At 37.1% G+C, this 21,612-nt stretch overlaps 1 protein-coding gene across 7 annotated transcripts in view; it reads right to left on the bottom strand.

Annotated features, from left to right (window-relative positions):
• Positions 1-21,612, bottom strand: part of LAMA2 (laminin subunit alpha 2) — a 336,534-nt gene that overhangs the window by 86,004 nt on the left and 228,918 nt on the right. For 4 of the 7 annotated variants that reach the window (XM_084202390.1, XM_084202391.1, XM_084202394.1 and 1 more), the window contains 9 exons: positions 21,089-21,232; positions 18,555-18,734; positions 17,658-17,846; positions 17,325-17,563; positions 12,832-12,949; positions 9,635-9,769; positions 8,883-9,007; positions 5,046-5,132; positions 4,006-4,199 (listed from right to left, as the gene is read on the bottom strand). In XM_084202390.1, the coding sequence (XP_084058516.1) occupies positions 4,006-4,199; positions 5,046-5,132; positions 8,883-9,007; positions 9,635-9,769; positions 12,832-12,949; positions 17,325-17,563; positions 17,658-17,846; positions 18,555-18,734; positions 21,089-21,232 (1,411 nt within the window). The remainder of the gene's footprint in view (positions 1-4,005; positions 4,200-5,045; positions 5,133-8,882; positions 9,008-9,634; positions 9,770-12,831; positions 12,950-17,324; positions 17,564-17,657; positions 17,847-18,554; positions 18,735-21,088; positions 21,233-21,612) is intronic. The other 3 variants (XM_084202392.1, XM_084202393.1, XM_084202396.1) reach the window with 1 other exon arrangement.

The following is a 21,612-nucleotide window of genomic DNA, read 5'->3' as shown; positions in this document are numbered from 1 at the left end:
AGCAGAGTCTTGTGAATATCTGTACAGGACAACATAGGTGGCTAATTTAGGAGGGGAAATAATCCAGCCACTAGCCATTAGAAATTTTTATGATGTGCAGTAAACCATACTCTTGTATTACTTATTTAAGAAAAAATATCTACTTTTTGGATATAACTTTTCATTCCCTGATGGAATCCTAGAAAAATTGTTCTGTTCTAAGAATATAATGGGATTGGAATCCTGTCTTGCCATGCACCTATAATTATCTAACAATTGCTATTTATCTGTAAGTGGAATCTTCCCTCTTTAAGAAGTGGCTCTCAAAATAAATATATATTCTATTTTACCTGTAGCTCTCTAAAATATAAGTGGTATAACACATCACTGAACAGTGACATGCACTAAGAAACTGAAAAATGACACATTATTAAAAAAACCAGTAAAAACCCAGTAAAACAGATTTTCAGCTATATCAGAAATAATCACTTTAGTGAACATTCATGCTTCTTTGCTTCCCCCCCCACCTTTTCACTGAAAATCTTCACTTAAAAAAATCTTTAGAATACTTATGATAAGGGGTATGTTAAATTCTAAACATTATATTTAAAGAAGAATGCATTACAATATTTTGGCTAAAATACATCTCTGATCTGATTTAAATACACATTATTTGGTTTTTCAGGTCATACTGTGGGGTCATACTGTGGGGTGACCTTTTATGGAATTTGCCAAAAATTCATTATTTAAATGGTTATTCTTTTTTAATTATTAAAAAAAATCACTTTATTTAATATTAACTATACCATACTAACAGAACAGCTTAATCACAATGTCTTATACTACTTACAAATACTTTTTCAAACATGGCTGACTGTATTTGAATGTATTTTCTTTAGGTTAAACCTAAACTTTACCACCTAACTAGGGGTTCTCCACACTTCTGACTGGTACAATGCAATTGCAGTGGTTGAAATGGAACCACAAATGAGCAAGAGTAGGTACAGGCATTAAACTCATTTTAACTACTGAATGCAAACAGGATTCTGCTCTTCACACTAATTAATTTTATGGACATTAAGAGTACCACTTTTTCTGCTTTTAAGGTTCTGTTACAACTGGAGCTGGTCAGAAGGGAATTTACTGAGTATTTCACAATTGATTGGTAGATGAAAGCAAAAAAAATACAGAATTGTATACAGAACCAAATTCTCAGCTGCATTAAACTCAGACTGGAACAGCTCAGTATTCTGAGAGCAAGGAAGGAAAACTTCAGGTTGCCCCAAAAGTGTTTCTAATGGTTCTTTGACAGGACAAGGACTATGAAAACACATTAGGGACTGCAGCAATGAATCCCTACCAACAGCTGCACTCTGAAGCCTGTGACATACCCGACACTGTTTACCACTGGCAAATTCCCACAAAATCCAGGCTTGCCACACTCTCTTTGCCAGAGACCTGTGTCCACCACAGGCTACAAAGGTTATTGATCAGGCTTATTTTCTACCATGTCAGGGGCACTGTACTGCATTAGCAAGGTGTGGAGTAATATGGGTGCCAAGGAACCTTTAAACAAGAGGAAGATCATACAATAAGACCTAATTGGCACATTAAATGTCTAAGAAATATTAAACTGCAGTTTTTGCAATTTCTGATATGGTTATTATTGATGAGGTAATCAACTGTAAAAACTACTTCCTGTGATAGGGAGATTTAAATTACATCCCATTCGCTCCTATAGGTGGTTCTTATCTTTATGACTAAAGAAAAGAAAATTTGCATTTGATTCCTCACTTCTAGTGGTCAAATGAAATGTCCATATAGACGTGAGAAGAACTGTTTTTATGGTGAAAACTGACTACTTAGTTAAAGTAAGAATGTCACTAAAGATAGCATAGGTACATTTCAACACTCAAATTTAAATATGTAGCAGTTAAATCAGAGATTATAGCAAATAACATCTTTCAAAGCAAAAAGGTGGAAAATTTCATTTGCCTGAAAACACCTTTTTCCATTCACAAATAGGATTTTTAACCTTATTATCCGCACAATGAAATAGCCTGATTAACAAATTGGAAAACCATTATTAATGATAACTTGCACTTAGGCTGTTTTGTACAATGAAACTCTGTCATCCTGGATACCCAAAAGACTTTCCAGAATACTGATAAGCTAAAAGACTAATAAAAAAACATACTAAGTCATGCCTGTGATTGGAAATATAGGATAATACTGGCAATAATGTAAGAGCTATTCAGGATATTGAAAAATGAAGTAATTTTCATGCAGATGGCACTCTGTAGAACACAGTCCTTATTTTAAAATTTTGTAGCTGTAACACTTAGGAACTTAACTTGCAATTACAATTCTCCTTGACACATAGACCACAAAATGGAACTCAAATGGTAGTTATTTCAGCAAAGGGACTACTTACTCCAGTTGCAATCATTTTGATGTTCAAAAAAGAGCTTAAGATGGTAAGTTTAGAATTAAGTCCTAAACTACATCACACTGCAGGACATTAGAAATGTATTTCTCTAAAGTATACTACTCTTTTAATCAATGAATCAATGCCATCTTGTTAATAGTAAAGAAATAGAAGCGATTATATCTATATTCCCAGTAATCTATAATTTCTACCTGGGAATCAGGACTGATGCAAAAGCACTTATTTCAATGGACTGACTTAGAAGCTTAGTTCTGCTAAGTCCTGGTGACTGTCTAAGAACTGATCCCAACCATTAGGTTGAGTGAAATAATGTTCCGCATTATGTAGTTCCTGACTCTATGTGCCTAATATCTCTTTTTTTAAGCACTCCAAGAAGCCATGCATTCCATTCTTGAATTATATAATGTCTTCAGACATTTAAAGCACTTCTTTTGTCTATTTTTTAAAGTTTGCTTTTGAAATGCTTGCATTTTGCTTTAACCATTTCATTTTAATACTAGAGAGGTGTGCACCTCTGTATATTGAGGTACAAAAGAAATGAACTCTTTGGAGAAGCAAAAAGAAAAAAAAATGTAGATGCTACCTACTTTTCTTGATATTACATGTCCCTCTTACAGACACTCCACTCTCCATCGAAAAGCTCCAATTAAAGATAAAACATTTAAAACCAGCTCACTGTGCCTTGCCAACACTTCAATACTTTGAAATATGCACAGGTTAATAAATATTATATACTGTGGATTTACTGGAACTCTACCATTATTCTACTTCAAATTTACAATCATGCCATAGAAGGGAACAGAAATTCACAATAAAGTTAGTCCCTCTATATCCTGGGGGAGATGAGGAAGAGGAAAATGCCTTATTTCAGTCAGGGCTGACCAACAGTTCTAAAAAGATTATGCTGCATTTTTTAAAATAAGATATAAGCATGCAGCATTACATGATATGAGACTGTGGGCTCAAAACAAGCACTATCCAATATAATAAAAAAAAATCCAAACAAAAATACAAGATAATCACTTGGTATGTATCAAAACTGAGGGTAGGAGAAAGATACCAGTACTGGAAAATATAAATTGGTGATTTAGGCTATTAGTTCTGTATTTTTAACAAAAAAAGTTCTTTGCTGGGTTTAGTGTACTGTCATTGCCTATATCTTTTAAATTCAAGTGGATGGTTGTTGAATCAACATGATCAAGTAAACCTTAGTAAAAATTTTGTGTGTGCCTCATAGCAATAGAGCATTGCAATTGCTGGTTAAACAGTTAGGACAACATTAAAAAATTCACCAAGAGAAAATATTGTCACAACAGTAGCAACAACCTTTGGCAAAATTACAGACTAGAAAAAGCCAAAAAGAATTCCTTCAAAGTTTCCTTGTCAGTTTCCAGTGATAATATTAGAAATTATTGAGATTTTTCTTGACATCTCAAAGCTTGTGAAAAAAAATCTGACCAGATGCCAACACAGTAAGAAACCTGGCAGTTATTTTCAAAGAAAGCCATACAGCTCACTGTTACACAAATATGACAAACCCAATCAGAAGTTATCCAAAATCCCGTTAGTATACGTACAAATGCATCTCGTGCCGTGACGCGCATGCCGATGCTCACAGCCAGCACACTTCCACCCCGTGAATCCAGGCTTGCAAGTGCACTGCCCAGTGACAGGGTCACAGGGGACAGGCACAGAACCATAGGGATCACACTCACATGCCTGGCAGGACCCTCCTGGAATCTGTGGGTTTCCTGTGTAGCCAGAAGAACATCTAGACATTGCAAACACAAATTAAGAATTGTCCAACTGAGATGCGGGGCTCAGAGAACATTTCAGCAGTATTTTAAACATAATTTACACAGGCATCCATGAACCATTAAAAAAAATCTTTGTTGCTTCATGATCAAGAGAGAAGTATTGCAAACATTTGTCCAACAAAGTGACTTCTAATCAGGACACAGAACAGTCTGGGTGGAGGAGGTATGCAAAATTGATTTCACATCCTTAACAATTTTCAGTTAAAATTCTATTAAACTACAACATAAAAACCCCCTCCACTATCATTGTGTGGCTTATAGACCTAGCCACTTGTGTTCTGTGTCAGGCATGACATCTCCCGGTAGACATTTGCCAATTTTGATCATCTTAATCTCTCAGTGTTTTGATGAGTGGGACAACAGAGGCTGTTTAGGTTATTAATTCACAATTCAGTATTAAAATGTTTATATGTAACTGTCTTTCACAGTCAATGCCCATGAGGGCACCACAGTCACTAAAACAAAGGGTATGGGTGACATCAAGATACACTATTAGCATGGCATCTAATTTTAGATAATTTTTTTAAACTTCTGATCTCTGGAGGAAAAAAACACATCAAAAAGTAAGACTAGGACAATATCTGTGATATAAATAACATTGATTATCAATTTACAGTGGTGTATATAAAAATTGTCTATTTTGGTTGAGTTTTAACAGCATATAAAGAAGAAATAAATTATCCGAAGGCATGTATTTAAACAGTAGTAAATACACACTTGTAGTATTGAGAAACATTTATCTCCTTCATGCCTTTTCCCTCATTTCATTGTCCCTCTTTCTGCTTTTCCATTCATCCTACCTTTGGCAGTACTGGCCTTCATATCCAGGTGGGCAGGCAGTACACCGGTAGTCATTAGGTCCTTCAGCAATGCAAGTAGGGCTAAAACTAAAACAAAAGTAAATAAAGAATTTTTTTCTACTCTCTTGCATCATTTCACTTTGGTCAGCAGTGCAGAAGGGCCCAAGAAGTTCCACTCTTAATGCAAATGGCAGCATTTTCTTATCTGTTTATAAAAACCTGCGAGAGGTCTCTCCTTTCTATTATAATTTTTGTGAATGCCTTGCACAGTTTGGACAAGGGCTCTAGGGCTGTACCCAAAGTGATGGAGTGAGCAATGTCCATGCTGTAGGCTTGTGTGATTGAATGGTGCTGTCACTCATAGTGAAGGATGTGAAACAAAAGATTTAGAAACTGAGCTAATGAACATTCAACCTTTCCAGTCTGACTTCATCTTATTTTGAATGAAATGAGATGAGGTGAGAAGAGTTTACTTGAAGGTAAGATATAAAGATGGAAATGGAACCAAAGTCATAGCTGTAAGGAATCTTCCAAAAAGGCAGCATCAAATGATCTTCTCAAAGAGGTATGAGAAAAGTCCGGTCTACAGAGAAAAAAAACCCCTAAAAACTACCTTTTCTCAAAAAGGTATGAGAAAAGTCCAGTCAACACAGAAAAAAAAAACCCTAAAAACGACCTCCTTCATGATCAGGGAGAGGTCTTACTTTAATCATTGAAGACACAAGATTATCTTTTCTAAGTCACTTTACTACTGACTGTAGTGTGCACCTGTGGGCACTGTGCAAAGTAGCACTTAGTTGAAATGTAGTGTATAAAGTGCCTAACAGGCAGTTAAAACAAACAAAAAGGGTGGGTAGGGCAAAAGAACAGAACTAAATATTAAGATGGTGTAAAAAACCAATAAACTCTTTCAGCTCTTTGTGGAAGAAGAACTAGAAAAGCATAGAGGTGGCTAGTGGTGAGCTCAGGGCTCCTTCTTGGTACAGTGCAGTCAGCATCCTCAGCTTGCTTATAATGCATTAAATCAATAGTGCTTGAATGAGTATATAAAATTATGCCTTTGAAAAAAAATGTAAACAAATTGATCTATTACTCACAAACTCATTATCCAACACATTTTCAACTCTATAAAAATAAATCCATACTAAGAAAAATTCATTCTCTCTGTTCTATTTTTTTTCCCCCTGCTCATCATGTTTGAAGCTGACTGCTGATTGTACAGCAGTATAAACACAGTGTTTAGAACTTTAATGGAGTTTTATACAATTTCATAAATAAAAATAATTGCACCGTACAATTCCCAAATACTATCATATCAGTCATGACATAGCAAGCTAATGAGATAGCTCATTAGCTATCTGTATTTCATCTAGATTATGATTACTTGACTACTATAAAATAGCTGCAGGTAGACCTTTCCCTTAATAGCATCCTGAAGAGCTTTAACTGATCTGCAAAAGATACAAATCTAAGGTCTGATACTCTAATTTTGTACCTAATACTGTAGCTTTATGGAATGAATCTACGCCACTCTATCCATCTAAAAGTCAGGCATCTAGTCTAAATCAATTGTTCAGGCATACTCTATCAGCACTGGAAAATGGATGTGCACAGACAGACTTTTACAGACATTTGAAACACCTCCTTCCCTGCCCTCTCTCCGGTGGTGTTTTCCTTTAACATGAGTGAGATGTACAGTTGTCAGTCTCTATATTTACTATACAGCTAACCAAAGTTGTTGATGGCTGTGGATAGCAGAAATAGAAATCCCTTCCATGATGTCTAGAGACAGCTGAGTAAAGCTCCATAAAACACAAGCAGTTCTGTTCCTGGACAAGCTCAGATCTTTTTCTTTTCCCAACAGCACTAAGAAATTGGATGTGTTTTTATTATTATTATTTATTTATATTTATTAAGTGTTTTTATTAAATTCAGACAAGGTGTTATTCTCTTATCTCTGTGAAGGTGTATGAAACCAGAGAGTCTCATGATCACTTTCATGTGAGCAAGACACAAAAGGCTGAGACAACACCCACAGCCATGCAGGCTATGTGACTAAATGAGGTACAGGCACTTTGCTTGCCCTCCCTCAGGCAGCTCAGCAATTTGAGGGTGCACCTAGGACACCTAAAGGGAGCTTTCAAAAAAAGATGGAGATAAGACAACAGAGAATGGTTTTAAAGTAATGGAGGGGAAACACAGATTAGATGTTGGGAGGAAATTCTTTACTCAGAGGGTGGTGAGACACTGGAAGAGCCTGCCCAATGACGAGGTAGATACCCCAGTGTCTTGAAGTCTTCATGTCCAGGTTGGATGGGGCTTTGAGAAACCTGGTTTAGTGGAAAGTGCCCCTGCCTATGGCAGGAGGGCTGGAGTTAGATGATTTTTAAGGTCTCTTCCAACACAAACCAGTCTATGATTCTGAGTTACAACTACAGTCTACAGGTAGTAGAGTATGCTACCTACAGTCCACACATTTCTCACTTGTAGAGCACTTCAGTAACACCCTCTTCCTGAGTTTATGGTAGGTATTAGAAAAGATACTGAAATGATCTCGGGAGCACAGTATGGAGAATATGTCTAAATTCTTGTAGCATGGTGCCATAAACACCAGGTGAAGAGCCCTGATAATTTTCTGACCTCATACATGTATTTCTAGGCAACCAAAGGTTCCTAAGCCCCACAAAAAAGACAGGATGGAGTATTTGCAGCCCTTCCTACTGTCAGTAACATAAAGAGTTTTTTCCAATATTTGCTGATTTGAAAAACTGAGAACTTGGTTGATAATGTTCTTTGCAACTTGAATGTCCTTTTCTGATACTAACAGAACACATAATCAAGTTGTAACAGAAAACACTCATGAAATGAGCAAACCTCAGAAAAACTTGTAATTAAGAATGCATTATAACTTCTGAGATAAAGGATATTTCTTTAAATACCTGAGATTTGGAAGTATTTTTAGAAACTCATGCTGCGGATGAAAGATTATGATGTCTTTATCTAATAATGTTTGAAAAAGGACTTTCCTCCTTCAAAATAAACCCAAGATGAAACCAAAATGATTAAATGAAGTAAAAAGAAAAAGAACCCCCCTAAATTCTCAGCTATGCTGACTGAAATCTACACTAAAACATCCTAAAGGACAGACAAAGCAAAGAAAAATGGTTTTACAGAACACTTCCAGCTTTTCAAAAGCACAATCATGAAACACAAACCTGTTCATTGGACTACTACAGCATGATGCCAAATATCATTAAGAGCTTCTCAGCAAAACAACAAACAAATCTCAAGTGCTAAAATATCATCTGTTGGGAACACATGCAGAAGCATCGTTGAAAGGCTCATTAGCATAAAGCAACCAGTAAAATTTATGCTGCAATAACTATAATGCTTTTAAATTATTCTATATTTCACAAATTGCCTAAAACTCATGTAACATTAAATAAGAAATCAATAAATTCCATAGTGGAGTGAGAAAGGCACTGTAACACATTTATACCAACATAATACATAAGAATTTTTGCAGCTCCCTCGTGGCTACATTGTACTTGGGTTCTGCTCTAGCTCCACTTATGAGAATACCTTTATAACACACACTCATTATCTTGAGTACTGTATTTTCTGGCACTTATTAATTTATTCATCACAAATTAGCAAGGGGGCAATTTCTGACTTTTAAAGGAAGATCAATTAGCAAAAGTAGATAAGAAGTTTTTATTATAGCTTCCACAAGGCATTTCTCCTGTAGCCAGCCACCTGAAAAAGGACACAGAGAGCCCAGGAGGTAGCTCTGGCTCGCTGGAAAGGCAGCCCTGCACCATGAGTTTGCTGACTTACTTGTTACTAGGGATGGACAGGGGACAAGCACAAGGCTGACAGTCGTCCGGAGAGCCTTGGACAGTGCCGTAAAATCCCGGAGCACACCTCTCACAGTGGGGACCAGCAGTATTGTGCTGGCAGTCCTGCCAGGGAAGGAGACAGAATGAAAGCTGCATTTGATAATTACATGAAAGAAGACAACATTCTGCTCACAGCCTTAGGGATTCAAGCCCACTTCAATACATAATTTCCCTGATATGATTCTCAGTGGGAATGCTTGCTTTAAGCTTCTATCAAATACCTGCTGAGTAATATGCGGGCTTAAAAGGAGAAAGAATACAGGTCTGTAGCTACCCAGATGTATCCTACAGAATTTCTTATCCCCTTCATCTTCTCTTTCCTCCTTTGTTCCAGCCATTGGAGAAGGAGCAATAATTAAAATTCAGTCTTATTGTACCAGGTCATGTGTATTACTGCCTGTAAGAGCAGAATTGTGTTTACTGTATGACACACGGTACATTGTTTCTTTGTTTTGCAGTGTTTCTTTTTACACAAATAGTAATTCAGGGGTGAGAAAGCACTGAATAATCTGAACTCTAGAGAATCAGAATCGAACATTGAAAAGTTTGCTTTTATGACTCTCCCTGAACTTTGATACTTAAGCTATTTAGGCAAAATTGTATTAAAATATTGCCTTCTGTTTTTTTAGATTAGTAGCACAACATAGGAATTTTACATTAACTTGGTGCAAATGTTTAGAAGCGTAATACCTGACAAACTGATGTTTCAGAGTCACACATAGTGCTGTGTCCATGACACTGACATACAGCACAGGTGCCTAAGGACTGAGCAGGTGTCCTTCCCGCAGGTGGAGATGGAAGCCGATAAAATCCTGGAGAGCATGACTGCAATAAAAAAGATGCAGAAGAAAACAGATCATTACAGAATGGTCTGTGTGTGGGGAGCATTGCAAGCTCATCTTTCCAATCGCCAGTTTTTACAAGTTGTGAAAAGAATCTGACAGGCTTCCAGCTGTGTTACAAACAATACACAGTACTTTACAGATAACAAGAGCCAGCCCTAATTGGAAACATGGCTGAAAAATCCCTGGAGCACTCTACTGGCATCAGGCTCTTGCACTACAGCTTGAGAGATCTTTCATTCAGATGCAGAACACCTTTCTGTTCTCACTGTGCATCAAGCATCATTCCTTTCATTACTTAAGAAAAGAGTTTGTTTTCAAAATAATTTTTTTGTGTGGACTGTGGAGAGCAAGCATGATGATTCTGTTTCCTTCATCCCTGCTATGTTTTTCAGGTTCGACAAGCTAGTATCTGCCTACACACTACCTGATGGATAACAAGCAAAAGCCGAATAACAAACAAGAAAATAGCAGCATGGCTGCATTATTTATAGCTATATAATTTAAACACCATAAAAGTACAGAATTCAAAATGTTAAAGGTTTTCCATGTCTTGAGCCTATCAGCCTCAAACCAAGTTTATCCATCACTAAGTCTCCTCTACTGCAGCTTGGCAATAAAATTCCAAGAATAACTCAAAAATTGCTAGCAAAGCTGACACATGCAAAATCAAACATTTGATCTTTATTTCAGGCTTATTACACAGTTCTCTGGAAGCCCTAACACAGCTCTCAGGAAGCACACAGCCATGGCAGCATAAAACCACAAACAGGAACACTTTGACAGTTGAGACCATTAGGGGTAAGTGCCTACTTGTCCCACGTATAAATCCCACCACCCAGTGGTGCCAGAAGCCTGTGAAAGCCGCTGATGAGGTAATTTCCTACTGCTGACCACAATTTCTGCATTTCAGAAAGGAGTGGCACTTTTCACACAGCAATAAAACGGATGCAAAATAAAACAGATGAGAATCTGGAGTAAGTAATTTTTGTGACCAAAAGTAGGATTTTTTAATTAAGCACTAGCTCACACGCTAGATTTGTTCATATACCACCACTCTGACAGTTTTATAATTATCGCTAAAACCTCCAGGAGTCTAAGTTATGGAAAAAGTATAAACACAATTATTTTCTTTAGAATCACAAAGAAATTAATCTTAACTCATTTCTGCTTTTCCCCTTCTATTTTGACTTAGATCACATTAAGTTCCCTGAAGCATAGAAACAGTCTATCTTCTTTTTCATGGTTTGTGAAGAATTCTAACAGAGATAAATAATCTCAAATGGAAGTAGTTCTATTTCTTATTCTTTTTTCCCCTCCCTCTCTATCCCCACAAGTGTACTTGTCCAAACAAGGTACAAACTATAGATTTACAAGTTCTGAACGACTTCAGAATCAAATTATAAATACATGGTACATCCTCAAACACAACTAATATCTGGGGTTTTTTTTCTGATATGCCATTGACAGTCTTACCACCTATTTTGATCGAAGCATTTCTGAGATGAAATAAAACACAGACAAAAGATAAAACAGACTATATTTTTAATTGCTAGTTTGAAAGCTTTTCAGAAGCAGCCATAAGGAAAATTCTTACCACTGCTTCTGCAGCCTACAACTAGATGTGGAATAAAAGGAAAAAAAAAAGGGGGGGGGGGAATATGTCACTTCTAGCAAAAACTGCTGTGCATATAGTTTTCAAATGTTATTATGTGGATAAAGCACAGCACAGACACATACACCCTATTAACACCTGCTTAAAAAATGCTAGGGTGTCAGATATTTTTTTTCCTGCTAAAATTAAATAAACCTTCACAGAATACACCATAACCTTCACTGAGCACACTAAAGATAAACTAAGTTATGAGTATGTGAAGATCACACAATTAAGAATGAAGTATGAAGGTTGCAATTGAGACATTTATTGAGCCCCTGGTGGGTGTGAATTAAAAAAAAGTTCTAATTACATTATCATATATTTTTCTTCAAAAATCCAATTTGCTACAGTAATTACAAAAATCTGTAGTTCTAAGCAAATGTTGGAGTCCATTAATTTCTCATGTATTTACACGAGTTCAGGTGTATTCCCTTATTGAAACAGTGTGCAAAGAAAACTATTTAATTCACTTTCTTACACACCTTTCCTATGAACTTACTGTGTCTGTTGACTTATTTGATGCATAACACAATCATGTATAACATCCAAAGGGATTAGAGTTGTCACAGATAACAAGGTATCTTCTCTTCCTTTACTTCAATTTTCCTCCCATTGCTAGTTTGGGACAAACCCTTACAAGATCCCACTTAGGATGTTTGAGACATTTGCAAAATACTCAAGGTGTTGTTCCCTGCTATCTCCACCTAACAACTGCAAGCAGTGAATTTAGAATTGCTTGCACTGAATAAAAATGAAAACATGATATTCTGCACACAGAAAGATTGGCAGCCTCATCATCAAGAGCACGGACAGTCAGAAATATTAACTTACATTCTGCAGCCAATGTATTATATCTTAAATAATTCCTCTGGTACCTATAATGAAATACATTTTACAAAAGCATATACAAGTCAGCTGATTCGCTAGAACACTTGGGTACCTTTGAAACATGCAATCTGCAGCATGAAATTGTAAGTAAAAAATAAATAAAGTGCATGTATAAGGAGCACCCAGGTCACTCAGTTGACCAACACTTTTCTCCTGGTGAGTATTTTACTATTATAAGAGTATTATCTGTTCAAAAAGGCTTGATCTGTTAGCATCAGTCACACAATTCAGCATCAGTGATGCTGTCCCAGTAAAGCTCACTTTCCTGTATTTTAAGTATTTGAGTCATTGCCATGGCTTCAGTGGCATATTTGCCTACAGTAATAAAAAAAAGGGCTGAAATTCCCTGTGAAATATCTGTGAGAGGAAATGAGTAATTAAATTAAGGGAGAGTTGCTGCCAGTTAAATGAATTCACACCCAACTACTATTCACACCTTGCCAATGAATGGACCAGAGACAGCACAAAGACTTTTCCTGGGAGTTAGGTTAGTACTGTACCTCACAGGACAGACCAGAATAACCCAATGGGCAGTCACATTTCTCTATCAGGTGAGCCTGAGGAGCCATCCCGGACACAGGGCCGCCTTCAGCAACTTCCAAGGAGATCTCAGAAATCCTGGAAAAAAAGAGCAAACACCTCCAATGAGATTAGTCAAGCACTCACTCAAACCCAGTTACTTCACAGTCAGCTGGCACAGGAGGAAAGTCTCATTTGGCTGTTTGTAGGATCCTTGATCTACAGCAAACAACACTGGTTTTTTGCATCTCCCAAGAAACTACAAAGTTAACACCATCTCTGGTCTCATTTTCTAGTTGTAGGCAACAGTATAACTAACTAAATCTCCAGCTTGAGTCTATCTCTTTAATCTCTTTTCAGCCAAAGTTGTAAAAGTTAACATACAAAAATTCATATCTGGTTCCTCATTTGGAGGGACTCATTAAGAAATTGATGACTCTCAGGGGTATGGCAGTAAAATTGTCCTCTTAATGAGCTTTTAACGAGGCAACTATTTAAAAAATAAAATAAAATCTATCCTAATAATATCCTTGCCTCCCAAACACTCCTAGTCTTTCCAGCATGAATGCTGACCTGCTAAATAGGGTTGAGTACATCATGGACAAAGACAAAAAATATAAAATCTAATGAAATACACTTAATCCCACTGTATCAGAATGCTGTACTTTAAGCTTACTTCTTTATTTGGGGGATTTGTTAGTTTGCTTAAATGAATGCTATGATCTGGAACACCTATTGCCTCAGAGAAACAAAATGTGCAGAACAGTGTAAATTTTAAAGCTTCAAATATAATGCTAACCTAAGCTAAAATGTCAAAGATTGTCTGACTGGCCAAATAAATGTCAATAATGTGGGTAGAGTCTATCCAGTGAGTGTCTGAGCACAGTGCTAATGGAGAGGAGCTCACAGAGCTGCTCATGCCCACAGCCTGTTACACTTTACCCACACCTTGTCTCCTCAAGGACTGAGTGGTGCTGCTCTGCTCATTGGCACAGGTACCAATGTCAGGATGAATGGAGGAAAAGCAAATGCCCAGCACTGAACAAGATGAGAGTTTCATGCTCGAGCTTACATGGCCAGACCCACGTGTCTCGATAACCTTGGGTCAACACAAAAATCCCCAAAGCAACCCAGTGACTTAAACGCTATGCTCTCTTCTTACTACCTGAAAAAAGGGGTTCAGTCCAGCAGGAAAACCTAACCAAAACAAAAAAAATCCAAAAAAAAACCACCAAAAAAACCCAAAACAAAACCAAGCAAACAAAGCCAGGTCAAAACAGAAGACTGCAAATAAAGAGGGCAAAACTATTCAGATCTGACATGTCAATGAAAAGTTACATTAAACTCTCCGCACATTTAATGGGAAAAGAAAATGCAATCTGCCTCTCCATCATCCTCAAAAGTGAGGGCACAGTTGAAAAACTGTTTACTGTCATAAAGCTGTATTTAGATAACAATACACTCTAGGGCCACAAAACTATCTATTGTTTGTGTGAAAATGTTACTTAAGGAAGGTCAGGCTTGGCTGACTTTTGGAAACTGTCTATTAGGCAGCAGCCAAACAACCCCTACCTGATCACTGTTGGGAATATTGAAATAATTTGCAGTGAAATTGAAAGCATACTTCAATTCAAGAAATTTATTACTACAGCCCTGTTGCAAAACAAAATCTAATAAAAGCAATGTTTCCATTTAGAGAGTTGAATGTGAAAATGAGGGCAACAAAATGAACAATACAGGAGAAAAATGTTTGGGTAGGGATTCTGAGCAGAAACCTCTAAATCACTAATAATGCTACAGCTTGGAAGCAGAAACAACATTAGCATTGCTACTAAACTGTTTAGCTAATAGAGTGCTAACACTAGAATGAAGCTATTTTTATGTTCTCAATTGCTGCTGCTACTTTGACTTCATTTTAAAGTGTTTTTCCTGTAGTTTATCACCTACCTGCAGCTCTTAAACTTTGCAATTGAAATTAAAGCACTATTAAAACCTAAAAAAAATGTAAAAATACTTCATATATATCTTTTCCTCCTCCCATCCACAGATTCTTTAGCTTTATATATCTTTTTCTACTATGCTCAGTCAAGTGGAAAGAGACGCTTTACTAGTTTAGAAAAGGACCCTTATTTGGAAAGCACAACACACTCTATTTAAACAAATGTTTTATTGTCACTTAAAGCAAACATACGTTTAAATTTGAGTAGAAATATTGTTCTTTAGAGGGTCTCAGCTTATTTTTAATAAAAGCCTTCAAGTCCTATGCAAGGTAATATTCCACTAACCTTTAAAAACATTTTTGGGGATTTGTATTTTATTCTTACGTGAAATTTCCACTGAAATCATTCAAGGTGCTAACTTGAAAAAAATAATAATGTATTCCTGCTATATTCTACCTAAAGTCTCAGATGCCATGTGATAAATGTTTACTTTGTAACTAGGCAGATCATAAAAATCCATTGTAACATAACCTCCTCCAAAATCAAATACAGAATTATATGCAAGGTTATGACTTCAGATGGAGAGTTACCAGAAAGATCAGATGAACTGTTTGCTAAGCTCTGCTGTCATAAAATGTCACATTCTGAAATGCCATGCTGTAAAAATATATTCTGGTTCTTTAAGTGACACCTTGCAAACCCGCCTAGGAACTGAAAAGTGCTCCCCTGTTCTGACTGCCTCTGACTGGGCAGCCTTGATAAAATGCTGGTGCAGGGCAGGCCTAGCACAGTCACAGGAGTCACACACACCTCAGAGCAAAATCAGCTTTGCTGATTTTTCAAAATAACTTTCCTTTTGATGCTCCAGCTGAGATAGTACTCAGCTTTTGCTTCCACAGCTGAACTAAGACCTGTACTGCTTAGGGGGAAGGGAGAAACATACATGAAACACGAATATGCTTCTGAAATTTTCTAAATTGCATTGGGGTTACCTTCATAACTCTTTTCCTGGGAATCCCCTTGCTTGTAATACAATATCCTAAATGGACTATGCCAAAAATAAATTAGACCAATGTTAAACACTTATGGCATCTGTTACTAATATTTAGCATCTACCCGGTGCAAGCTACATGAATACTTTTCTGTAAATTATATACTTTAAAGAGAAACAATAGCAGCAACAATGACAATGTTTTCTGTCACACAGTGCTGCGAAGTACCATGGTATCTGCCCCTACTATTCACCTTCAAACTCCAAAGGCCATCAAACTCTTAAAAACCTATTTTTACCTTAGAAACCTAGAAATAATTTTAGCTTATCATTTCTATGACAGAATCATAAGAAGGACTTCTGGAGACCTTTGACATTTATCTCTGATTTTTCCCCTCCCCTTGCCAATAAATTTTGGTTGCAAGGGATATTGTGTATTAATTATTAAAAACTTTGTGCAATAGTCTATGTAAGCTATTCTAGAACATCCCTACCCCCAGCAGTTTATCTTTCATGTCTAATGTGGACCTTTCCTGCTGATATTTAAATTCATGTTTGTTTTTGATTCACCCACCATAGCAACAGAGAACTCATTCTTTCCTTTTTCTCTGTGACAACATTTTTAGCATCTTAAAGCAATTTCTAGTTTCTAAACATATCTAGTTCTTTATATCTTCTTTCACATGTCATATTTTCTAGCCTGCAATGATGGCCACCGATACCCTCCGAGCACTTTAATTACTATTTTCTTGAATTCCATTAACCAGAACTTCACACTTAGGCTTTACTAGTGTTGGGTGGAAATAAAAGAGGTTGTTTTTTTCGCTTTGCAGGCCATATCTGTTTATACATCTAGATAGAGAATTAGCATTTCTCAACAACAATATTGTTACTGAATTATGTTCACCTGGTGATATGCTGTAAACAACAGACTCCTCTTTAAAGAATAGATAACTAACAAACCAAGTTGTTCCTTTTTTGTTCAATTGACTGCTACTTTCAGTGCAAATCTTACAGCTGACCTTTAGATTGCAGAGATTTTTGAACTGTTTCTATCATGTTGCTGCCTGATGTCCACTTGAAATTTAGTGTTATCTTAATTTCCTTGCATAACTGATTCATTAATAGATTGAACAGAAGATGTGGAATCTGACCCTAATATATTTAATTTCCCACTTTCAGGAGAAAATTCCCTCATGTGCTAACATCTATATTTAATTACAGCATCATGCTTTCATAAAGTGGACCTTTATTCAAAACATACATTAGCTTTGTTTCAGAATGTGTGTGCCTGCATGTGTTTTCTGTTCTAGGATCCTGCAAATAGAGATTCTACTTGCCTAGTGTGATTTAAATCTCCTAGTGCACAGGACTTCCCTCTTCTGTGTCTTCCGCTACACCAAACACAAATTCCATCTGCTCTTTCTTCTCAGCAATGGCTTATAGCTGGTGTCATAAATACAAATTCTGTTGGGAGTAGCTGGGAGGTCTGTGAGATTATCTGACTAGTGCAGCATTTCAGATCCCTGCATGAAAGAGTTACCTGCTCTGCCTCATGATATTGCCATGAGTCGCCTTGATGAGAATGTAATGAACATCGTACAACACGTTCATGAAGTCTTGCCGGGATACAGCTCTACTGGGTCTTGAGTCATCTCCATAATGTTTCCAGGTGAAATCTGCCTGAGACATTGTCCTGTTGAGACCTGGGTTACCATGATAATATTCCCAGTGTCCAGGGTTTCTGCCTCTTTGGTCATCACCATAATATTCCCATTCATGCTGAAAGACAGAAACGCGAAAGACAGATTATTAACAATATTCAAAGGACCCATGTGCTTAGGTTTTGGGCTAAAAAAGCAGATGGAAATGTTACCTCTGTCATCTCTATCTCATGCCTTGTCAGCTGGCCAATCAGAGGGGCAGCCATATGCCGGACAATAATTCTGGTATTTGTGGGAGGCCCACCTCTTATGATGACTTGTGGGGAGTAAGTAGAAAAACCTGTTTCTTCTCGTGCTTCAAAGTAGATGGCATATTTGAGTTTCCCTCCATAAGCGGTCAGCTAGCAAAGCACAAAAAGAAATCTCATTTTCAGTTAGCTAAAAATAAATTCCTGGGAAGGAGCTAGGTGTGCTCTGCACCTGTGTGCAGCCTGATGAATGTATGCGTGGTAGAAAATAGCAATACGTACTTGTGGAACTATCTGGGGACAAGGGCTGTGTTCAAAAACACTCATCCACAATTTGTTATTATATTACACCAAAACCAGTATGCAATCTATTTCCTCATATGTGCCTTGGTGCTCCACCAAACTAAGAAATATCAAAAGTGCAAAATAAATTGTGACAGAGATGCATAACAACATTCTAAAGGACGGTTCTTTCAATCATTTCCTCCCATGTAATCTACAAATATCACGTATTTTTTGCTTGAAAATGAAAGAAACAAAAAATTGCAAGACTGTTAAATTAAATTTGTGTAGCTTAATTTTTCAAATAATATTTTCATGAGAAAATTTATCCTACAGAAAAATAGAACATAGATATTTACAGACATTAACTTGTAAAATATTTTTGTGTTACTTTATGAATTTCCATAATCACAGAACAAATAATTTTTAATAACGGAATAGCATTTACTTTCATTTGAAGTACCTTCCACTGTGTGAAGACATGCTTATTGGGAAGGAAAAAAGGCACTGCAAAATAATAAAATAAGATTAAAAGAAAAAAAAAAGCCACATCAGTATTCAGTGGAGTTTTAGGTTTACCTTTCGTCCCTCAAACTGCTCTGGAAGTCTCCAGTAAACAGGTTCTGACCGAAGATCCTGCATCACCTGTTCTATATTTGCTACTATTTCAGGAGGATGGAATGCAATCCCTGAAAGAGTGCTGCGCTGAAGCTTTTCATCCACCAGTGGCAGAATCATTTGCTCCGGCTTCAAGGTCACCTATGCATATTTGAAAAAATTGAGAAGAAAATTAACTCTGTTTTTTTCCCATGAAGTGTTAGTCTTTAAATTCTAGCTCTTTAAAAAATTACTTCTAGGTAATTTCATTCCACATCATGAGCAATTTGTCACAAAGCAGTCTTGCTACTCCTTCAGGTATGAACGGTGCTAATAATGACTTTCCCCTTGAGCCTTTTGCACCTCGTCCTCATGTTAACAAAGAATGTAGCAGCACTGGTTAAAATACTTTAATCAGCAAGTGATTCCATGAATTTTATTGAAATGATTTTCATAGTGCTATTTTAGTCCCAGGCCTCTTTTGTACAGATTGTGAGAAATGTTACCTTACAAAGAAGCACTTTCTCACCACTTATAGATCACTGGAGCTGTAAAACACAGTGTCCGACGCCTTGATACTTCTATGCAATATTCAAGCTAAATGTTCTCCAGGCAATTTGCAGGGAGTGAGGCTTCAGTGAAGGATTCTCTAACTCTAAATTCAGCTTTATTAAAAAAATACAAGGATGCCCCTTATGTGCTTGTAATTTTCTTAGACTGGTTGACAAAGTCTCATTAGCATTATAATCACTGTTTTGATCTAAAACTGCAGTAAGAGTCTCAGTAACTGTGTGCCCATGGAAGTACCTCAGGGAATGTGTGAACAGATGCAATACTGCTTTCTCCTAAAGAGTGAGGAAGACAAAGAAAACTAATACAGGTAACAGTCGTACCATCAACAAACTGGCCATGAGATAGGAGTCAGGAAATGAGGAATCAACCAAACCCTGGACGGTACTTTCATTATCCTGGTATTTCCATTTATAGCAGCATCTATGGACTGATCAGACATGGAAGCATTCCTAACATTGGCAGCCCTAAGTGACATTTAGTGATTTTGTATCACAACTGTATTTTACTGTTTAATACTTTAGATACCAAGAAAAGGGTCAACACATTTGAATTTCAAGTCATTCATCAGCCATGCCTTATTGTCATATAAACCAGGATTTGCTTCTTTAAACAAGTCTAATGCCATTTGAAGCACATGAGAGTACCCAAAATAGCCACTAGCAGCTGGCAGAACACAGTCTCACCCTATTTTTCAGTTCTGTATCAGTTCTGAAATGGATGAGAGTACCAAATACTAGATGTGTCATGGACATACACTTCTTTTGATATGAGCATAAATACAAAAGGAAATTAATCAAGAGAAACAAAATAATCAGGAGGTTTAAATTTTTTCTGCTTTGTGCTGCCACAAAGGTCAAAGCGCAATTACCCAGAACTGTTGCTGTTACGGAACTTGATTAAATTTTATAAATTGTCAGCCTTCTACAGCCTTTCATCTCCAGTCTAGCAGCATATGATGGGCAAAACTGAAATAATGAGCAAAACTGGGTCAGATCATAATAAATCACTTCATCCACTGGGAAGGGAAAGAGGTGCTACGGGATTGAACAGTGAAGGGAAGAATAAGTGCTATCCATATAATATTAAGCAAGAGAGATTAACTTGATTTCCGCCTAAAGTATCCTTATCTAACTGATGCTTGTAAATGACTAGTCTGGGGCTTTGGCTGATTTGCATTAGGCAGACATTCCTTCTGTGGCTGGCATTCTTTCAAGCAGGGATATGACTGACCATAGATGGGGACAGAATGAATATTTTTCCATTAGAAATCTCTCCTCCAGAACGCAACTGAGGAGCTGGCATGGCAGCAGTCTCAATGTGCATTTTGTGCTTGTTGTACAGATAAATGGAGACATCCAGTCTGCCTTCTTTATCAGTCCAGCATAGGTCTCAAGGCCCTCTTCCACAAGCAGGTGTAGAGCTCTTTGTTTGCTCTGATGGATTATACCTTTCTGTGCTTGAATTTAAATATAGCTTCAATAAGCTCTTTTTTAAAAATGAAAGAAAACCCCACCAAAACTAAAAAACCAAGGAAAATAAACAGATTAATTGAACTATAGGAAATTTATGCTGGACAACAAGCATCTGTGACCCTTGAATACACCTGGGTAAACTGTGTATCACATACCAGGGATTATGTTGCCATGCATTAGACTGCATAATTTCCCCACATGATCAGCTTGCCCTTTCTTGGGTTTAATAGCTTTACTTTGGCTGGATGTCAGCTATCCTATCACTCATTTTCTTGCCTACTTATTTCCTTTTAGTGTCTTGACCCTGATTGTCTAATGGAACATACCGCTCTCACCACTCCTCAAAGCATAAAGAGGAAAGTGATTGCTTAAATGTTTGGCCATTTTCTAGCTCCCTCTCAGTGCCTGACTAAAAGATGCCAGCAGGAAACAACATTATCGCATTACATGGCTCAGCAGTTTCCTACTCACCCACACACGGATCAGCCCCCTTGCCTCGCTGCACTGTGTAGTCAGACCAAAGCAATAGCAACTGCTGCAGCCAAGTGGGTTTCTGGCAGAGAGACCAAATGTACCAGACTTGCACCTGTCACAGTGGACACCTTCCACATTAACCTGGAAGAGAGAGAGAGTATTTTTAAACGGGAAAAAAAATCAAGTTTGATCTCAAGGTAGCTGCAGAAACAGAAAATCCTACTGTAATGATAATAACAGGGTGCAGCAAGAAATAATAATAAGCTTTAGGAAATATTCAAGGAACTCTCCAGGTTCTTATCACGTGTGTATGCAAACATATGTAATTAATGTAATTAAGGCATTTGCATTTGTATCCACTGAGTAGCTCTGAGCAATAGATGCTGGCTTCACACTGAAAGTTGTAAGCACAGAAAAATTAAATGGCACTTTGGGCATGACATGCTCAATAACTGATTGATAAGATAAGAAAAATAAGTTGTTCTGAAATTGCCCATGTTAATCAAGCCTTCTGTTTAATA

The sequence above is a fragment of the Fringilla coelebs genome, assembly GCF_963513975.1.
Source record: "Fringilla coelebs genome assembly, chromosome: 3".
NCBI lineage: Eukaryota > Metazoa > Chordata > Aves > Passeriformes > Fringillidae > Fringilla > Fringilla coelebs.
Note: the sequence above shows the minus strand (reverse complement) of the source record. Positions and strands in the feature narration are given on the sequence as shown.